Source organism: Cavia porcellus, unplaced genomic scaffold, assembly GCF_034190915.1.
Source record: "Cavia porcellus strain 051 isolate PalLab524CR breed Dunkin Hartley unplaced genomic scaffold, mCavPor4.1 scaffold_10, whole genome shotgun sequence".
Lineage (NCBI taxonomy): Eukaryota > Metazoa > Chordata > Mammalia > Rodentia > Caviidae > Cavia > Cavia porcellus.
Genome location: NW_026947493.1, coordinates 64,855,110 through 64,877,414, shown reverse-complemented (window position 1 = coordinate 64,877,414; position 22,305 = coordinate 64,855,110). Strand labels below are relative to the sequence as shown.

The following is a 22,305-nucleotide window of genomic DNA, read 5'->3' as shown; positions in this document are numbered from 1 at the left end:
CGCTTCTGCCCGCCAGTCACCCACTTCGAGGCCCCGCACCATGAGCCTCCTCCGACCCCTCTCTCGGCTCCCGCTCCGGACCCGAACTCAAGCGCTCCTCCACCCCGCGACGGCAGTATTACTGCCTTCCTTCCGGAGCGCGGCTCCCGCGTCCTCGGGGACTCAGAGGCAGCCAGGGATGCGCGGACCAACTGCATGAAGACTGAAAAACAGGGGTTGAGGCCTTCCAGGTCCGCGCGCCGCGCCTCCAAAAGTCCTCAGGGAAAAGCGGGCCCGCAACCCCTCAGACAGGGCCGAAGAGCCGCCGTCCCGCGCTGCGCGGTGCTCTGCGAGGCGAGGCGAGGCTGCGCGCCGCGTCCCGGGCCCACACCTGACCCCCACACCTGAGCGAGGCGGCCGGCCAGCCGCGAACCCGGGTGGGGCGAAAGCGTGGAAGCACGCGCCGCCCGTTTAACTGTTCGCGCCCCGCTGGCCCCGCCCCTCGGGTCTCTCCCCGCCCCTGGCCCCGCCCCCAGCCCCGCCCCCGGCGCAGCGCGCGCCTCAGTCGTCCCCGACGGGCACGGGGCGCGGCCGCCGCGTCTGAGGTCCGGGCTGAGCTCTGCGACGCCGTCGCCCCGCTGCGCTCCCGGACCTGAGGCGGTAGGCGGCGGGGAGGCGAGTGTGAGGAGGCGCTGGGCTCGGGCGGCGTGAGGAAAGCTGCGTGGCGGGGCGGGCGCGGGTGGGACGAGACCCCGGGTGGGCCCCCGGGGCGGCACAGCGGGCGAGGGGCGAGGGGCCGGGGGTCAACCGGCGGCCGCCTCTGTGAGCGCCCCGGCCGGCAGGCGGCGGGCTGGTTTCTCGGGTGTCGCCCCTGGTTCCGCGGCGACAGACGTTCCCGGCAGACGGGGGCGTTAGCGGTGCCGAGGCACCTGTTGCCTGCACCGGTTGATCCCAGCCGGCCGTTCAGTATTCCTTGCACTGAAAGAGACTTGAGAAAAACCTGCCTTGTCGGTATTGAGGTTGTGGAAAGAAGGCGTAAAATATGACAGAAGTTTGAGCTTTTGATATTTAAAAAAAATACGCCCCACTAATGCCACCGGATTTGTGGAATGACTTCGCCTCTGAAGTCCTAACCCGTTCATCTCTTGTACTGAGTTACTTTTCATCTCTCATTTATTCAGTCCACGCGGTTTACTTGCAAGCAAACAGCATTTGTTTTTAAGAACTATTAACCTTCGTAAAAGTAATGTTTTGAGGTTGGAAATTGAGATTAAATCTAATGGAACCATTGTAAGGAAGTTACACACGGTAAAGGGGGATAATTGTATTTTTTAATTGCAGCATAACTGTCGGCACTTCCCACAAAAATTCAGATTGCTCGATTGACTTCTATTATCTACCTGGTGGTCCTGGGGATCAAACCCAGAGCCTCTAGTAACCTAGTCAAGAGCTCTACCACTGTGCTATACCCCCAAACCTAAGAAGTCTAGAACTTAAATTGGTGATGTTAAACAGAGGCTGCAACTTCTAAAAACAGCACTCAGTGTATTTCGTAGTTTTGTTACCTATGTTTGGCTATACATCATATCTGCAGAATGAGGATACCATGATGCTATATTTTAATATTCTAAGAAAAATTGTAAATTGAGAAAATGGATATTATTGGTATATAAAATTTACCTAACAAGGCTTTATATGTAAATGTGCCTTCTCATAGTTAATTTTAAAATCCATACTTGTAATGCCTATTTGGAATATCAGTCTGTTGTCTTACGAAACAGATTTTTTTTTAGAGCAAAGGCATAAACTTTGTAATCAAGTCCTCACCAGGCATTAATTAGCTAATTTAAATTTGTCTCCCATTTTCCTCAAACTCAGGTTTTTCATTGTAAAGTCCGAAGAATAATTTTCTTCAACAGTTAATGTATGGCTCACAGTTAATAACATAATAAATGGGAGACACATGTGCAAATACCACATTGTATCTCTGGTGTGAGAAACTGACAGTGTAATAAGGACCAAAATGCATAATAGGTATTGTGAAATAGGAAGAAAATGTTCAAATGGGGAGAGAAACTAAAGAGGAGGGAAAGGAAAGAAGGAAACTGAAAAAAATAGAGAAAAGAAAGAAAACTTGGAAAGGAGACTTTTGCAAATGGGTGGAGAAGGAGGGGTAAAAGGGAGAGGGTAAGGGGTTAAGACAAGTTATGTCATGTGCAGGTACAGATTCTCTGTGATGAATGTGATCATTGTGTTTATCTAAAATGTATGAATGAAATCTGATTAAAAATCTTAAAACATAAATATGTAATATATGTAAGGGGTTTAGCATGTAGAAGGATCTGAAATGGCATTTTAAGAAATATATGCTAGACAGTAAAATTGTGTCCAAGTTGGTCAGCTGTGTGTTTATTACTCCACTGTTCTTTGAAAATTTTTAAGCTGTTTGGTAATTTCGTTACTGATGGATCTCACCTTTTTAAAAAACAGAAAGGGAACCTAAAATACCATTGGCTTTTCCAGATGTGGAACATTCCTAACCAATATTGTTTATACACCTTGATCTTTTAAGATTCATTAAATATGTGTGAGTGTGAAAAAGATCCAGTTTATTTAGCACCCATTCTCAGCATGTATTGTTTTTTAGAGGTTGGAGCAAAATATTCTTTAAGAAACATGCCACAGAACTATATATTTACGTTTTAAAAGACAGATTTATGGTAGATATGCTCTTGTATCAGTAATATGTGGAATTCTGTTTCTTTTGCAATCTGTGTAACAGTTATAAATACTTAGGTAGCACTAGTAGTATCAAGGGAAATTTATTGAGCTTTGTGGTTGAAGGAAACATTGCAGTTTACAGCTGAATTTATTTTGTATTCTCATTTTGTAGTCCAAGTAAGTTTTTATTGTTTTTAACTAAACTGAGAGGTTCTACTTTGTGGACCCTTGTCTAGATTTTAATCCAATAAATCAGTTCATAATAATTGGTGATTCCTTAACTTTTTCAATTAATAACATAATGGTAGTGCGTAATATGCATTGTAATCTCTCATTCCCTATACTGTCAGTGTTTCTACATGGGCATAGTTTATTTTTTTTAACACTAGATAGTATTTTATCACATCATCGTTCTAGTTTTCTTGACTGAAGTGGATTTATATATAGGAGAGTCTTAGCTGGTTTTTTTCCCTATAATAAACTGAAAAATAGGTGACACTGCAAGGAACTTTAATTTTTTTGTTTACTTGTTTTGCAAAATCATGTAACAAGCTTTCTAACTCCCGAATGTTTGAAAATCCCTGGTTTGAATACTCTGGATTTGCTTTGCTCAGCAGCTGGGAAAGACTTTATAACCTATCACTCAATTTCAGCTGAGCAATGAAAAACGAGGAATCATGTGCCAAAGTATTCTATTCTTTTGTATTCTGATTCACTAGTTTCACATGAGTGACAGGATGGAAAGTTACCACATACTAGTATTAGGGTCCTCATTGGAATGGCTAGGAAATATATTAAATGTACCAATATATAAGATTAGTGTCTTATAAAAGTATCCTTTTCCACATAGAAAATACTCTGTAAGTATTTGTTTGAGGTATATTTTGCTGCTTATAACTTTTTCTGCTTGTTGTTACATCACAGAGTTGTATTTCAACAGGTACATGTAGCATTAATTTCGTTTAGAAACTTAATTAACAACACATATTACAAAGTGAGGCAAATACTGACTTGGAATATTGGCTATTTTATCTCCCAGCTTTCAGAAAAAAATAACTTTGGTCATAGTCATCATTGCCAACTTTGTGAAATTGTTTATAAGTTTATGGCTTTAATATTCATACATTTCTAAGGATATTTTTTAAAGAGTAGGGAAATTTATTAGAGAAAAGAAATGGGGAATACTAGTGGGGAAACAGGAAATTAGGAATAGCTCCTGAGAGACAGGAAAAGTCCCAAGTGGGTTTCCCTCTAAAGATACTTTTAAATAAAGCATTTCTTGGAAATGTAAGGGAGAGTTGCCAATCTTGTCTTATATGGGAAAAGACAATCATTTAGACTCATTAATTTACAATTATATGCTTACAATTATTTTGGGGTGAACAGGTACAAAGCCCTTTGGGGTTTTAGTTTTGACTTATACTGAAGGGCATAAAAATTAAGAAAGCCTGTGTTCCATGCAGCTGTCAGAGATATAATGATGAGGTACTTAAATTTATAGATTGTTTAATTATGTTGCCAGTACTAGGGTCCAAAAATAAGGTCTAGTTTTTGTGGCTTTCATTAACTTCTAGTCTAACCAAATAACCATATAATATATTTATTGTGATATAGTGTAGAGACACTGATAAGCAGAGTACAAAAGGAGCTCGTGGAGGAGAAATGTAAAGAATTGTTCTTATATTACTGTTAACTATTAGGAATTAGAGAACTTCACATAAACTTTTATTTACTTAATTTTACCTATTGAGGCATTTATTTAATTTTACCTACTGAAGCAAGAAACAGTAAAAGCTTGAGCTTGAGTTTGGCCTTGAAAGATGAATAGTTATTGGGAAAACAACAACAAGGAATGTTAGGGAACTCCAGACAGAGCACATGAATGGTAGGTATATGATAAAACACAGTAACATTGATTCAGCGATTTACTGAACATCCACTGTGTACTAGACACTACTACACAATAGATGCACTCTTGAATGATAGAACTATAATTTAACACTCCATTAATAGATATTTGCAACTTCTTCAATAGGTACCACATTAGTAGAGGTTTCAGGTTTTTTTTTGTGAGCACATAAAAAGTTACTTATGAGAACATGTGTCTGAGATGCAGAGAGGTGAGTGCTAGCTAGATTGTAGAGTGTTGTGAAGCAATCTGGGTATGAGCAAAGCCAATTGCCTTTTTCTCTAAGTCTTATGTGTAAAATGAGGACACTAATAATGGAAGTTGCCAATGCTGTACACATTGATGTGTGGGTTTTTGTTTTTGTTTTATCGGGGACTGAATTTACAATCTTGCACTTGCCAGGTAGATGCTTATGCTGCTGAGCTAAAACCCTGGCCCCGAGGACACTAATTGTTAACTAATAGTCATTGAACTTTTAAGTATGTACTAGATGTTGCATTGAGAACTTTTTGTGAGTTATATTATTTAGTCTTCTCACTAACTCTAGAAAGTATAAACTGTTGTTATCTATAGTTTGTAACGAGGTAGTGGAGCCATAAAATGAACCCAGGTAGACTTTCTTGAAACCTGAGCTTTAAATATTAGTAGAGCCTAATTTATAAAGTTGTTCTGAATAATATAATGTTGGTGAGCAGTTTACTATCCATAACATGGACATTATGTTAATGTCCATGTTAATAAGAATTTATTAATACTTTAATAAGAATTTATTAATACTTTTAATAAGAATTTATTAATACTAAAATTCTTTAATAAGAATTTATTAATACTAAATTCTTATTAAATGTTTTAAAGCAAATATATAAATGGTCATACTTTGAAAATGTACTGTGTTCATCCATTTGCTCAGGGAATACTTGTTTTATTTCTATTTTGGATTCAGTACAGATGCTGTATTAGTTACAGATGACACGTGGTTAAGTATTGTTTTCTCACTTTAAAAAGAATCACATTTTTGTCTAGTGTGAAAAACAAAGCAATTTAGTATAGTTTTCTTTAATATGATGCTGGTATATTAGAGTTATATATGAGCATTTAAACTTATTTAAAAGGTGATCAGAGAGATGAATTATGGCACATGTGGAATTAAGAGAGTAGTGGTAGGAATGAAGAAAATATGACATGTTTTGAAAGTAGAATGGACAGAAATTAGAGGCTAATTATAGGATGGTGCTATAATTTACATCATCACATTGAAGGTATCTTTAAGGATAGTCTAAAGGAGTTAGTGATGATGTTAAGGAATCCAGGAGGAGGGACATCTTTGGGGGTCAAAAGTAATTTGACTTTGGGTAAGTTTAATTTGAAGAACCTGTGATAAGAAATTGCAACACGATTAGACAATTAGAGAAATGAAGCAGGAGTTTAAGAATGTAGATACGGGAAGCCTAAGAGATCATATTTATGTGCATAGGTCATTGCAATCATAAGAATAGATCAGATTAACTAAGAGGGCTAAAGACAAATTTAGTTGAATCTGTACATTTAATTAAAGAGCAGAAAAATCAATTAAGGAAGTTAGAAGAGACAAAATAAGCCGAAAGAGTAAAGTGAGGGAAATTAACAGAGGAAAATGTTCTAAAGAGGGAATGTGACAAATGCACTACAGAGGTCTGAGGTTATTATACATTATTTTAAATACTTTTCTGTGCTTATGTTTTTCAACTTATGAAACAGATATCTTCAAATGAGTATTGTGGTTACTTATATATATAGGCAAAAAATCTTGTCCAAAAGATAATGCATTTTTCCCTCTTAAAGTATGGAACCACAAGGTCTTTGTGACAATGGAAACCAAAAAATTAATTGGTAAATCGCTTCAACCAGCAAGACCTGTTCATCATCTGACTTCTTCCTCAGGTGAGTAATACAGTATACAGTTCTTTAAATACTAATTTGTTAATGGTGAATTAGCATCAAAAGGGTAAACAATATACAAAGTAATTGTTTGAATGGATATTTAAATATAAGAAATAATAAGAACTAATGATCTTTTCTGTTTGAAGAATTTGCAAATTATTACCAAAAGAAAAATATTTTTAATACTCTTGCAGTTCATACTAATAAGGGTAGGAAGAATGGTTCTTGACTGAAAATAACTATAGTTATTTACATCTCATTTTTCAAAGTCAGCTGGTATCTAAATAGTGATATAAATTGTGTCCTGTGATTATGATCATTGCATAATAGTATGCTGGAGAACTAACCTTTTAAAAGATACATATGTGCAAAACAAAACCAAAAACAAATTCACAAAAGTTGACACAGATTTTACAGTGCTCATGCTTTATTTCTGCAAGTTAGGGATATGCTTCTCCTAGAATATATCTAATTTCAGAAAATTTAAACAAAAACTAAATCTAAAATTAAGTGTTCTTTGTGTTGATAAACTATTCTCTTGAACAAATTCTTTTTATTTTTTATTGGACAAATTCTTGAAATACTTCATATTAACTCCTAAATTAGAGTATTAATTTTTTTATTCTGTTGAGTTGTCAGAATTTCTTCTGTATTCTAATCAGGTGACATACACTTAACCTATTTACATTTTCTTTGTTCTTTTGTTCAATTGAATTAACTGACTACTTAGATAAAGGAAAATATAGCCCTTTTATTGATAGAAAAATGAAATGAAAATGATAGGGATGGAATCAATTTCTGTTTCTTGTTTGTTTTCCTATCCTTGATTCCTATAAGGAAAAATTATCTCCACTTCGGTCATATTTCTGTTCAAGATAGCTGTAATTTGGAGCAGACAGACAAAATTAATGGGTACTTTTAGACTGTAGCTTGGCCAGGCTCGTGTCCTTTTGGTATACTGGAAGCAGCTGTATAGTGTCGTCTCTGATTTTACCATAAAAGGATTTACAGCAATTGGCAGCAGCTCATCTCTGTGAAAAATTCTATGCTACCACCCTTCCCTTCCTCCATCTCTCCAGATCAGTGTTTCACTGTCCCTTCCCTCAAAGCTTTTATATAGATGAATGGGTATGGACATGGAGGTAGCCCTGGGCTCTCATTTAACTAACTCTTTAAGATTCACACAGAAGAGTAAGTTTATTAGAAAACTTTAATAAGTCAAAAATTAATCTGTTCCTTTCTCAGCACCCTTCCACACTCTGAACAACTATGCTTTCAAGACTTCACGACTCAGATTTGAGTTACTTCCTTTGGTTAAGTCTTCCTAATATCTTAAAACTAACTCCTGAATCCTACTATCTTCTCTAATTATAGCTTGAAAAATGTTATATTATATCATTGTTGATGAAATTGTCTTTTATTTTTTATTTTGGTACCAGGGATTGAACTCATGACTTCTCATTTGCCAAGCATTAGACCATAGCTTGGCCCCGGACCTAACTAGAGATTATCTTTTAGACTATGAACTTTTTACATCTGAACTCTTGGTTTGCTTCCATGCCCATCCCGGAATGCAGAGGTTGACATTTCATAAATATTTGTTGTATAGATGAAGTGTTAGAAAGTATTTCAAAATAATACCAAATATACTCTAGACATTTAAGTTTTCCAAGTAGTGTTAAATGTTTTTAGCATGAATATTTAAAGTAGATTTTTTCCCTCTCAACAGGAGCAGTGTTACCTTTCAATTTTCAGAGTGAATATCCATGCAACACCCAGTGCTTACAAAGTGGAATTAGCAGAGTAAGTCTTAAAAGTCATAATAAAATGGGCCTGGGGCTGTAGCTCAGGGGTAGGTTGCATGCTTTGTATTTGTGAGGCCCTGAGTTCAATCTCCAGGAACAACAAAAAAAGTTATACATAAAACATTATAGAAAATAGGGGCTGGGAATTTAGCTCAGTGGCTTAAGTGCCTGCCTGGCAAGCGCAAGGTCATGAGTTCGATCCCTGGAACCAAAAAATAAAACTAAAGTAAAACATAGAAAATAACGTTTGTTAGATGGTTGTTGTGAACTAGATAGTATATTGCTTTATATATTTTCTGAGAAGTTATGTATTTCAAATATATTTTAAAGATAATACATAACATAACACCCATGTATCTATCATCCAGCAATTTCAAATATTAGTGTTTTACTATATTTGTTTTGAAAAATTTTATTAAATACCCTTGTATCTCTCTCTCTTTACCATCCATTTCCTTCCCACCTTTCCCATGTTGTCTTTTCCCATGATGTCTTTTCCCATGATGTCTTTTCCCATGATGTCTCTAGCATCAGATACTGGAATGATGTGTTTATCTTTGTATTTCCAGTACAACGCATAGTGCTCTTTAGGCCAGAGGTATTCAGTGTTTATTACGTGAATGCATTCAGCTGCATTACTGTTACCATTTGGCACCTTTACAAGAATTAGGAGACCAAAAAATTATACAAGTAAACAGTTTTTATTAGAATAGAATAAAATGCTTTGCTTCTACCTGCTAAACAATCTCCATTATTGCTATGAATTTTAACCCTTTATGTGTAGTTCCTTTTCCACATGGTAACTCTGCGTTTAACTTATTTTGTAAATCTCCACTGGTAACTAAGGTGACAGCTTTACAGAACATTTTACATGGTATGATGTAATTTCCATGATTCTAGCATCAGATATCAGTTTCCATATTTTCCTCTTGTTGGAGCACTAAGATAATACAACTTAATTTAGGGTTTTATTACAGAAGAACCACATTTGAAATTTCCCATATTGTATTAAGATAACCATCAGATGTAATTAGCAATCCAGAATTCTTAATGCCTTAACAGGTAAAAGTTTATTTATATTCAACACAAGTTTTTATTACACATCAACCAGCTAGCCTCAAGAATTCCTTCTGATGGGGGACTCAGGATTATGTTATAGTTTACCTTCATATTTAGCTCTACAGTCTTGGTTATTTTCTTCTAGCCATAAAAATATGAGAATCCATGAGCCAATAATCTTCCAAATGCTTTAAGAGGCAGGCCTGGAAATGAAGTATAGTACTTCTACACAGAAATCATTAATAACAACAAATCACAATCCTCCAATTTATATTAAATACTGAGAAATGTGATATTCCTGTGAAACTAGAAAGAGGAAATATGATTGGTCTTTAAAACTACTTTCTGTACCAAATTATGTGAATAGTTAAGATATGTGTCTAATAATTATATCTGAAGTTGGCTCAGATCTGTCCCTTGACTCAATGATATTTATTTATTGTTTTTTTTTCCAAACAGAAGTATTCCTCATTCCCCTTTTTACTGCTTGTTTTTGTTAATAATTTTAAAACCAAACACAAATCTTGGGGAAAAACACTAGCTTAACTGTCTCTTAGCTGTATTTTACATGGGTCACCATATGTTCCCTGTCTGTACTTTCATTATTCATAGCATGGCATTCATACCTGTCTTTTTCTTATGATTATGATAAATAAATGAAATAACATAATCATTTTATAAAGTTTTATAAGTGTAATTTTTCCATATTATAAAAGATTGGAAAAAATCAGCATTTTGAAGTTTTAAGATGTGCAAGCATAAAAAGAGTTTTACCTTCAATCATGATCTTAGCATCTTGATATACAAATCCATCAAGAGATGAATGGAGAAAGAAAGTATGGCATTTACACACAGTAAAGTGCTACTCTACTATAAAAAAGGGTGTAAGTAATTTATAGGAAAATGACTGCAACTTAACAACCAAAGATAGATAATATGAAATGGAAAGATGGCTAAAGATAAGAAGGGAAACTAGAAATGGGCAGAAGGCACAGCAAGAAAAATTTTAAAAATACAGTATTGTTATATATATGTGACAACCCATGTTTTTCATTTAAATAACTGCTACAAAGTTAGTGAAATATTAAAATTTTCAGATATATTATTTTTTCATAAAGTGTCCATTATAGTTAATTAAATTAACAAGAACAGTTTGTTTTTGGTGTTGGGGATCGAACTCATGACCTCACGGTTGCCAAGCAGGCACTTAGCCTGCTGAGCTAAACCCCCAGCCCCATCAAGAACAGTTTTAGAAAACTGATATATTTAATATATCCTAATTTTTTTATCTACTTAAAATTTTTTTAAAAAACTAGTAGTTGATTATTTTTTCGTTTGATAAGCTCATGTTTGCTGTACATATCTTTCGTTTTGCTCTTTATACTTTGGGTTCTCACAAGAGAAGCCATGGGGTATTTATGCTTGTGTCTCTGATTTATTTCACTTGGTGTTATGGTTTTAAATTGCATTCATTTGCATTGTTTAAGTTGCTTTCATTGCAGCGCTGTGATATAACTTGAAATCTGGAATTTCTTGTTTTTCTCTGGTTGCTCAGAATTGCTTTTGTTATTCTGGGTCTCTTTTGGTTTCATATAAATTTTAGGATCTATTTTCCATACTTTTGTGAGTAGTGGTGTTGGTATTTGTTGGAGATTATATCTATAGGTTTTGATAGTATGGCCATTTTGACAATATTAATTCTGCCTATTCAGGAACAGGGTATAGCTTTCCATTTTTGAATGTCCTCTTTGATCTTTTAAAGAATACCATAGTTTAGGTTGGGACAGTGGCTCATGCAGTTGCCTGCTAAGTTTGAGGTTGTGAATTTGGTCCCTGGTGTCAAAAACAAACAAACAAACAAACAAAAAACACTCCTGTAGTTTTCTTAATTGAGTTCTTTCACTTCCTTTTTTAGATTAATTCTAAACGTTTAATTTTTCTCGAGGGTATTGTGAAAGGTATTATTTTTCTAATTTCTTTTTGGGTCAGTTCATTGTTGCTGTACAGAAACACTATTGAATTTTGTGCACTGATTTTGTGTCCTGCTAAATTGCTAAATTCATTTATTAGTTGTAGATATCTTTTGTTAGAATTTTTCTCCTTTTCTGTGTAAAAGATCACGGCATCTACAAATAACCACAGTTTGAGTTCTTTTTTATACATAACCCTTTGAATTCTTTCTTTTGCCTAATTTCTGTGGCTAAATTTTTCAGTATTACGTGATAGTGATAGTGGGCATCTATGTCTTGTTACTGATTTAGAGGAAATGCTTTCAGTTTTTTACCATTTAATATGGATGGTATCAGTAGTTTTGTCATTCATGGCTTTCAGCAGGTTAAGGGAAGTTCTTCTATGCCTGTTTTCTTCAGGGTTTTTTTCTTTTTATCATGAAAGGATGTTGAATTTTGTCAGGCTTTTCTTGCATCTGTTGAGTTGAGTGCTTGATTTTTGTCTTTGCTTCTGTGTATGTGATGTATTACATTTATTGTTTAATGAATTGATTTTTTGATGGCTTATTTTATATCTCAGTAGTGGAGAATTATCTCCTTAGTTCTATTGTATCTTAATCTTTCTGAATTTAGGCAGTGTTACTTTGGTAGAATTTGCAGAAATTTAAGGACTGGTTCACAATGTGTAGTAGAGTTATTTTTGGAGTAGAGGTGTTCATTTTTTCAGGGTAGATGTTGCTAAAGAAATCAACCTTAACTAGGGACTGTTTGAAAATGATTTTTCTTAGTACAAAAATGAGGTCATCTCTTAGCAGTGTATTGTATTGATCAAATTTGTGATATACATAAAATCAGAAAATATTTATTTTATCAGTAATCTTGCTATTTTATCCTGTGAGTTCTCTTATTATAACTGATATATTTTCTCTCTGTAGGGAGAGTTATGGAAAGTTAAATCGTAATCATAATATTTTTGCATAAATTTAGAGTCAGAAGAATGGGAATAAAGTGATTTAAAAATGTCATCCAATTAGTTTAACGAATCTCACAATAAAGATGGTCCTTCAGAAAACTCTAGTGTTTCTGATTGTTTTTTTTTTTTCTTCACTGGATGAACTAGTTTTTATTTGTCCTGTTTCTGAGGTATTGGTTGAAACTATCTATGTTAGTTATAAGCAGACATCAAAGTCTACTTCATATGATATACAAAAAACCCTGAATTTTCTAGTATTCTCGCATAAAAATGTATAAAAGTCACTTTGAACTTTGAAATTATTTGAAATTATTTTTCTTTAGGTCTAGATAATTATCTTTGGTCCTGTGTTATCCCTCAAAAACAATTACAGTCACAGCAAAAAGTTGTTATAGATACATTTGAATATAAGCAGACTTATAATGTTTATGTATCTTTTGGTCCCAAGTATTCCTTGAGTGATATTTTAATTATTAGGAAAACATTTCTGGGTGGTAATAGCAGGTTGTATGAAAGTTTTACTTTTTCAAAGAAAAGAGACATTATGGTAGCTACTGTTGATATTCGGTTGTGAAGTGCTATGTTGCTTGCATTACTCTATTCTGATTTGCTTTGTTCTCTTGTGTTTTATTCTCCTTAAAATAGAAAAAAGCCCCCCCCCCAATCTGAATTTAAAAATACATTTATTTCTTGCCCAACAGTGTAAGATGAATGGAAAACAAGCCTTTTCTCAAGGTCTTAATGAAGAGCAGCAACATCAGTCTCCAGTTAAAAAAGGTAAAGTTTCACCAGACTTCATCACATCCATCATTGTTATCCATATAAGATTAATATTACTTTGTGGGTTAGGTATACACCTATGCATAAAATAAATTCTATTGTATTTTTAGGTTTATTTCTGTTCATGTTAGTGTATCAATTTGACAGCTCTGAAGGATAGAATAGAATAACAAGACCTTCAAAAATGGAAATTAATTTCTATCTTTTATATATCATGTAAAAAGTTGAACTGGTATACTGGTTCAGTTTTGTGAAGTAGGAAAATCGATAATATATACAAAATGGGAGTCAGAAAACACATAAACATCTCCATTGATGCAGAAAAGCATTTGACAAAAATCCAGTACCTTTTCCTGATAAAATGTCTTAACACATGAGCAGCAGTGCTTGATAAGTGAGTAATGGAGAACTTCTTTGTCCTGATAAAGGTTATCTATGGACCACTAATGTCATGCTTGGTGATGAAAGACTGAATGCTTTTTTCCTGACATCCAGAACAAAATAAGGTTATCTATTTACTTAGGGCTAATAAAATTTTTAAAACTTTTGGTTTTATTTTTATATTGTATAGTTTAATTATCTCCTCTCATCTTTATTATGTCCTACGTTCCTCTCACTTTTGATGGTTTGCTTTTTTTCCCTAGTTGTTTATTGTGTAATGTTAGATACTTACTTTGATATTCCCCCTTCCCTCCTTGCAGTGCTAGAGGTTGAACCTAGGACTTTCAAGCTTAGCTCCATCCCAGCCTTTTAAAATTTTATTTTATTTTGTGATATGGTATTCCTAATCACCAATTTGAGCAGGTTTGGCACAAATTTATAATCCTCCTGCCTCAGCCTCCCAGAGTGCTGACATACAGACCAGTTTTTCCTTTTTAAATGTTAGCTTGTGTAGCTGTGAACTTCTCCAGGCACCGTTTTTACTGTATCCTTTAAGTTTTAGTATATGGTGTTTTGGTTTTCATTTGTGTCAGATGTTTTCGGACTCCCCTGTTGTTCTTTGTTCTATTGATTATTTAACAGTATGAATTAATTTCCACATATTTGTAAATTTTCCAGTTTTCTGTTGTTGACCCCTAGTTTCATTCCATTGTAGTCGATAGAAGATTTTTTATATAATTTTAATCTTTTAAAATTTATCAGGTCTATTTTATAATCTTAACAAGTTGTCCCAAAGTGCTTTGTCCCTCTCAAAACTCATGTTCAGGCTTAATTTGCCAGTAAAATGCCAATTGAAGTGGTAGAGCCTTTATACTACTAATCTCTATTAGTTCATAAAAAAAACAGTTTGTGCTTTCATTGTTTATTTTTTCATGCCTGCATATTATAATCTGAGCAACTAATTTGAAGATAACAATAGTCAATATATTAACCATTGTTAATCTCCTGTTATTTTGTTTTGAAATTCTGTATCATTGTTTTTATTCTGTTTTTACTTTAAAAAATAGTGAGTAGATCTTTAAAAATGGATTTAATACTGTCCCTTTAGAATTCTAGTTAAGAGTACTAGATTAGTAGTTGAGAAGAAAGGTTGTTAAAGTGATCCTGGAACCTCCCCTGAATCCTTCCAATGCTGATGTCCTGCTATGTGATGTTACCTGCATGTTATGGTGCAGCCAGGGAACCTTTGCCCAGTGCTATGCTGTTAGACTTTCCAGCCACCAGAATTACTGACCCAAATAGACACCTTCTTTTTCTATATTGCCCAGTATTAGGTATTCAGTTATAATAACACAAATGGACTTTGACTCTTCCAATAAGAATTTGTTTCCCTTGAAGAAACCAGGTATTAGCTGTAGTCCTTAAGGGTTAACATACTATATTTGGCTGTCATTTGGTTTGAAATATTTTTAATATCCTCATTATTTTACCATATGGAATTTTTGAAAATATGTTAATTTCCAAGATACTTTTTAAAAATTATCATTGATGTGTAATTTAATTTTGTTAGATAATATAGTCAATAATATTTTAAGGCTCTTAAACTTATCGAGGCTTATAGTCTGTTGACTGTACACTATTTGAAAAGAACAGTGTATTTTGCCGTTTTTAATGTAATGTCTGTAAATGTTAGGGAAATCAGAGTGGTTGATAATGTTCAAATTCATCTTTTTACCATTCTTTGTGTCTAGTTCTATCAATTGCTGAGTAATAGGTTATTATGTTACATGCTGGTATTGTGGAAGTGTCTACTTCCCCATATATATAATCTCTCTATAGATAGAGCCCCGGTGATTGAACTCACGACCTTGCACTTGGCAGGCAGGTGCCTATGCCGCCAAGCTAAATTCCTAGCCCCCCTTTTATTTCTATTAAATTTTGCTTTCCGTATTTCAAAACTTGGTAACACAAAACATTGATAAATGTTTCTTTGTCTGAAACTAAGATAGTCACTACAGTCTTATTATTAGTTCTTTGCACAGTATATTGTATGTAAAAATGATACATTTAAGGCTCATTGTGTCTTTATAATTAACATTATTGCTGGTGAACAGCGTGTAATAAGGTCCTCTTTTTAAATTCACTCTGCCAGTGCCTATTTTTGTAGTTAAAATTTTGTTGAAATAGAGTCACACTTTATTCGTGATTACTTTTTTGAGTGTTCCTTCATCTGTATATACCCTTACGTGCATTCTGGTAGACTCCCCCACCAGCATACACTGGATATGGGATTTTGAGTTACCAGTTAATATTTTTGACATTTTTGGAAATGTTGGTGATAAAGGCCTTATGCATGCTAGGCAAGCACTCTTACACTGAGCTATAACCTCAGTGCCAGTTCTTTTCTTTGCAAAAACATTATTCCACTATACTTTAAAAATATAACACTTTCTAACCATCATTTATGATAAAAGGTCAGCAAGTATCTGAATCATTGTTCCACTTGAATATAGGGACTCTGTCTTGAATCTTGTTTACCTTTGTCTAGTATAGTCTTCAACAGACAATAGATACATAATAAATGCTTCTTAAATTGAAATTGTTTTGATTATATTAATTTTTAGTATTAATTGAGGTTAAATAGATTCACTAAAATTCCACTTTGGCAGGTCCTGAATTGACCAGTAGATGTTACTGTTCCTATACTTTATGATACAGAATCATTTTACTAGACCTGAATAACCAGTCAAGAAAAGTCCTGCATTACCAGTTTCATAAAGCATTTTTTTCTTGCATTTTTACTTAATTACTTGGCTTCCTTTCCATGTAAATGGAAAATTAGAGGTAGATGTTTTTCAAAGCTTTTCCTTCTTTTGCGTATACTTTACTCATCATTTTAGAGATAATGGGTATTTCAAGGACTTCTAGTAAAAAAAAAAAAACGAGCCAAAATGTGATCCAGCATAGTTACTTGAGCTTTAGCTTAATTCAATGACCTCAAGGCTTTTTCACTGCACTACATTCCTAGCCTTTTATTTTTAAATTTGAGACAGGGTCTCACTAAGTTGCTGAGTTGCCCAGGCTGAACTCAAATGCGGATCCTCCTACCTTAGCCTTCTAGAGTGCTGCCATTACAGGAGTGCACCACCACCCGTGGCTGAACTTTGTTTTGTAGTATAAATATATGTAATGTTTTATGTTTACAGAGAGAATTAAATACAGCAGAGATTTCCTACTGAAGCTCTCAAGTGTTTCCATCTGCAGAAAAAAACCAGACTTTCTGCCTGATCATCCCATTGTAGTCCAAACACTAGTAAGTAGTTTTCTGATTTTGTATTGTAATATTGTATTCCAAATGTTTGTCTTTAACATTTTTTATTCTACCTGTAGACTCTTATTGCAAAATATTTGTAATCCAGAAAACCACAAAACTCCAAATGTGTAGTAAAACTAGTTATAAAATAATTATTACTCAAGAAATATAATAGAAGTTATATTTTAGTTATGAAATATTTTTCAGTTAAAACATCATAAAAATATCATCTAATATTCTAAAAGTTGTGTTTTGTTTTTCAATTAAGTTCTATAATCCACCTTGAATTTATTTTATTATGTCATACAAGGTGGGGGTCAAGTTTTATTTTTTCTGTGTGTATATCTAGTTATTCTAGTAATAGTTGTTGAAAGAATGGTTCTCTGAAATCTCTCTAGAAATACAGAGTTTGTTAATGGTTTGTCTATTCAATTTATTTAGTTTTAAAACAGCTAAACAAGTCATCTTTTTATTTTTCTTAAATTTGGCTTTCCTATTCTGAATTCTGTATTTCTGTCACCCCATCAATTGCATCCAAGTAGATATACACGATAAATATATTTCTTGTGGGGTACTGAAAAGTACATGGGTTTTGGCTTCCAATTTGATTTCTAATTGTAGCTCAACTCGGCAAACTGTTAGTTCAGATGAGAGCGAGTCACTACACCTTTCTTGAGTTTAAGTTTTGAAATTGCAGATAAAAATGATAACCTCTGATGGTAAGGATTAAATACAGTAACACATGAGAGTGCTTAGGATGATACCAATCTCTTACTTTGCTCTCACTAAATATTTATATCTTTTATGATCTATCTAAACAGTTGGCTGGAATTTTACTTTAAGAGTTTTAATAAACATTATTTTGTGTAGTCAAAGGTAACCAAGATTGTATTGAAATGAGACTCAGAATGTAGGTCTGCTAAGAATGTATCAAATATGAGATACAGAATATGAGATACAGAATACCATCTTCTGTTTCCATAAACTTTGGGAATGTCAACACTTAGAAATCCACTGTATTTATTTGCTTAGTTAACATTTTTAAGGACTCTATATTGTTATATTATTGTTTTGTAATGTTCTAACATATTAGTATTTCATAATTTAAACTCACTTAAGATACTTCTAGCCTGTTTTTTAAAAAACATTAATCAAGAATTCAAATGTTTTCATACTACCTCTCACAAAGTAATACTAAATGAGGAAGAAATATGCTTGATGATACTTGAATGTTCTTACCTGCTCAGAGTTCGTAGGGATAATCCTTGGTCTGTGAGAATAAGTATAAACTTCATAAACTTCCATCCTCTATAAAATGTCACATTTTCAAGTTCACATTTTTTAGTTTATGACACTTTATTTTGTAAATAAATGTTTGACACGCACTTTAGAACAAACATACATTAGAATTGTTTACTTTTGCTTTATGCATTAATAACATGAATAAAACTGTGTACCACAAAAACAGAACAACAGGTTGAACTACACTTTAATGTATTTAAAAATGAATTATAGGTTTGCTGACACAGAAGAACTTTTGTTGACAATTTCACTTTAATAGTTTCTATAGTAACATGCATTTAGATTGTAAACACTAAGCAAATTCACAGTATTTGCTTTGAGAATTTGTAAAAACTAAATTCAACTAATTGAATTAATAAATCAATTCTTTCTTTTTTGTTACAGGAAAACAACCAAAGTTTTAAGTAGTATTTTAAGAACAGATGAATATGAAGATAATGAATTATTTGTTTTATATTTTGAACACCAGCAAATAAAGTGGACCTAGTAACAGTAACTGTAATTGACTGTGACAATTCAATTTATTTTAAGTTTTGATGGTTGGCTATTTGGCTTCTCCTAAAATGAAAAAGAGCTATTTTAAAGTAAAAGGAATTTTCAAATTAGCTTTGTAAAAACAGTTTGCTGCAAAACACTGTAAAATAGGAAATTTGGCTAGTGAGAAGAATTTGAAGTGAGAAGACTTTATAATTTGCATGTTACTTGCAATTTTTTTGTTTTTCACAAGTTGTAATAATGGAATAGAAATGTAAATTGTAAAGATTCTCAAATATAAAGTATTTGCTACAGTGTAGATAATTTCTCCTTGCTCTTAAAAGTTCCTTTTCTAATTCGCACTGATTGCACACTAGCTCTTGAGTGAATCATCATGTTCTTTCTAGAGGTGTAGAGTGATTCAAGATACTCAATACATAGTTGTCAATGATAGTAGAAAGAATTTTTAAATAGGCATTTCTTTGCAAATATATGATTGATAGATTTTTGATAATAACACTGATCTTAATAATTACTAGAGGAGATTGACATTGTGAAAAAATGTCAGTGAAAGAAACTGAAGTTGAAAAATAGTTGGTATTTCTGACATTAATCAGATTATGTCAACATAAGTTGAGCAATTGCAAATTAAAAATGATTATTTATAAAAGAAAAAAATTTAGGTATGTGCATATAATTGAGGTGCATTAAGTTTCAATTCTATAGTTTCTTATAACGAGAACATATGTAGATAAAGAAGTTTGAGGTTCAAACTTTTAATTCCTAGAAATTTTAGGTCGTAATCCTCCTGCAAGTTTTAACTGTGGGTGTTACTATTATAAAAGTATTTTTTTTCAGCTTAGTGTAAAAAGTTGCTATCAAAAAGATAAGTATAAACTCTCCCTATTTCATTCTTTTGGATCCCTAGATCTATTGGAAAGATATTCAAGGTCATTACTTGACACAAAGCTTATTTTTCACTGAATGTAAAGTCCTAAAACCAGTATCTTTTTTTCTCATTATTTTTTGAGCTTGTTATCTAGATTCACCTTTTCATCAGTGGAAGCTTTCTCAAGTTGCTCTTTTAGTGCCTTCTTTTTCCATGCTGTGTTTCTCAGAAAACAGGATTATTTTTTTTAAATACAGGGAAAACACTTCTATTACCCGTGAATTTCTTTACTAAATATTTTGATTACTTTAAAATGGGATGTTTATACTAAGGCTCAGTTTTTCAATTATCTGCCCTAATATTTTTCTTTTTCACTATAGGTTCCAATGTGTGTGTGTGTGTGTGTGTGTGTGTGTGTGTGTGTGTGTGTGTATAAACACACATTCATAAGCACATACTGTCATAAACATACACAAAATATGTGTATGAGAACTGGGGTTAGAATTACCATAAATTAAATTGATTTGCTTCATTATTTGCCTATTCTTAAGTTCACTTGGTACTAGTTTAAAAGATATGATTGAACTTATTCCAGTCTGAAGAGCTTTTCCAGTTACTACTGTTACTGGGCAGAATCCTGTTTTTAGTCACGCTATCAAGTTCCTTTGTAAACTGCCTTGTCCAAATACCTAATATGCTTTTTAGAATTGAATACTGAAATAGACCAACCAAAGAAGTAGAAGACTGATAGAAGTTGTACTTTTGAAACCATTTATAACTGTTTCCAAGAAGACCTTTTATATTGGAAGTACTGTAGGTTTCGAAGTCTGATCCTTTCTTACTATGTGGAGTCAGAGGGAGACTGCGAAGACTCTTATCTGCTTGCCTTTGTACATATGTATAGCTTGTATGAATAATCAGTGTACATTAATGTTCCCTGTTTTGTGTATATATTAAAAGTATTGAGCCAGGTGTTGCTTCAGAATGCTTGTCATCTTTAGAAGTGACCAGAAACACACACACACACAGCATACAGAGTCTGTGTCAGAATTTACTACTTATGTCTAAAAGAAAGTATGAAAACATTTAATTTTTTTTAGTCTAAATGTGAAATGAAAGTATCCAACGGTAATAATAAAAGTTAATGTTCCATAAGTTAGTGTGAGAAGACATGTCAAATTTTACATTTAGGAAATAAAATTTTAATTCATTTTCTATTTCCTCTGAGTTTTCTAACAGTGAAAAAATACAAAAATTTTACCTCACAGTGTTTTTCACTGAAAATGGATTGTTTCAGAGGATTTGGACTATATGGCAACAAATTTCTGTCTGTGTTGTTAGCAGGGGTTATAAGTAGTAAAAATTCATTTTATTAAAAACATTTCATTTATGTCCCTTTATATATAAGTATATGAAATATATAAGGAACATAGTTTTAGTCACTTTAGTGTGAATACTGGAAGCGTTTTCTGCTCTGAGATTGTGCTTGTTTTATATTTATTCAGGTTAAAACTTACTTTTAAAATCTTATACTTTGAAATCATTACTCAAATGCAGAAGTCTAGTCCTCATAGGGAGTGTTAGTTACCTGGATCTTACGTGCCATAAAATTTGAGCTAAATTTCACTAACGTAAAAGTCTCTTATTTGCTTAACATTTAATTTCAAGGTAATTATGGCAAAAATAAATGATTATAATAGTTTTAATTACTGTGTCATACCCTAACTTATCATAGGCTTGTTCTTTTATGAAAAGCCAAATGGATAGAGACAGGTTACAAACAAGGTTGTTTTATGCAAAAAGAATAGTCACAGGATTGTGTATTCAGTGTATGTGTTACTGAAGTATGAGCTTCATTCACAAAAGATGTTACTAATATCATAAAACACCAAGTGCTTATCTACAAAATCTGTCCTATGAAGTAATGCTCTAAGAATTTTCATGTAAGTATTTTTTCTGCATAATTTCTTTTCACTATTTTATTACTATGTATACAGTTTTACCACAGGGTTTTGTTACTAAATGTTTTAGGTTGGTAACAATGTAGCAAAGCACTGTGCATCAAATACTGAACCTTTGAAAACTAAGCTAAAATTCACACGCATGATAAAGTTGTACAATATACTTTAAAAGAGTGCATTTAGAATAAATATATTAAACAAAAGTATACAATAGATAACCACAAGATGACAACCACAGAAATTTTCTAGTTTGACACTTGAGATAAGAACACTTGTTTTGCACTTGAAGTCATGAAGAAATTATCTAGGAATATCTAGTTGTTCAGAATCCACCATGAGGCTGAAAAGAGAAAGACATTACTTTGAGATACTGAAAATTTTGTGGACAAAGAAAATTCAAATTGTAAAAAGGCACTTAGCCCCCCCTTTAGTCTGCATTATTATCTTTTAGTCACCATTTTGAGACTATTTGAGACAGATTGAATTCTTCCTATATGAATTTTTGTGTACCTTATCTTTTGAGCATGTTGTAGTTCAAGATTTTTGTTATATATGAATGGGGCTTGTCTTGGAAAGGAGATTATAAACAATTTGATGAACTCATGTATATGCCATTCTTACTTAGAGATTTCAGCAACATTAGATATAATCAAGTGGATGTGTTGTGAATAATACTTTAGTATATATGTATTTTAATATTGGAAGAATTTCCCCAGTGGATGTAAATATCTGAAAGACAACCGTAGTAGAGAAGTAGAGTTTATGGGATTGATGAAAGGACAAATGGAATTCAAAGGAATAAAACTTGCTTAGAGGGGCTGGGGATTTAGCTCAGCGGCATAAGCACCTGCCTTGCAAGCAGGCAGTCATGAGTTCGATCCCTGGTACCA

General features: G+C 33.6%; 2 protein-coding genes across 2 annotated transcripts in view; one reads left to right on the top strand and one right to left on the bottom strand.

Annotated features, from left to right (window-relative positions):
- Positions 1-510: 510 nt before the first annotated feature.
- Positions 511-19,897, top strand: CUNH8orf88 (chromosome unknown C8orf88 homolog). Its single transcript, XM_063257541.1, has 6 exons — positions 511-639; positions 6,431-6,529; positions 8,259-8,332; positions 13,017-13,092; positions 16,683-16,789; positions 18,476-19,897. Exons 2-6 carry the CDS (start codon positions 6,457-6,459, stop codon positions 18,497-18,499), a joined length of 354 nt encoding a protein of 117 aa, XP_063113611.1. The 5' UTR covers positions 511-639; positions 6,431-6,456; the 3' UTR covers positions 18,500-19,897.
- The window catches only part of Necab1 (N-terminal EF-hand calcium binding protein 1), a 157,428-nt gene continuing 154,874 nt past the window's right edge, over positions 19,752-22,305 (bottom strand). Inside the window, exon 13 of the mRNA XM_003479884.5 lies at positions 19,752-21,755. Within this exon, the coding sequence (XP_003479932.3) occupies positions 21,730-21,755 (26 nt within the window). The 3' untranslated portion in view covers positions 19,752-21,729. The remainder of the gene's footprint in view (positions 21,756-22,305) is intronic.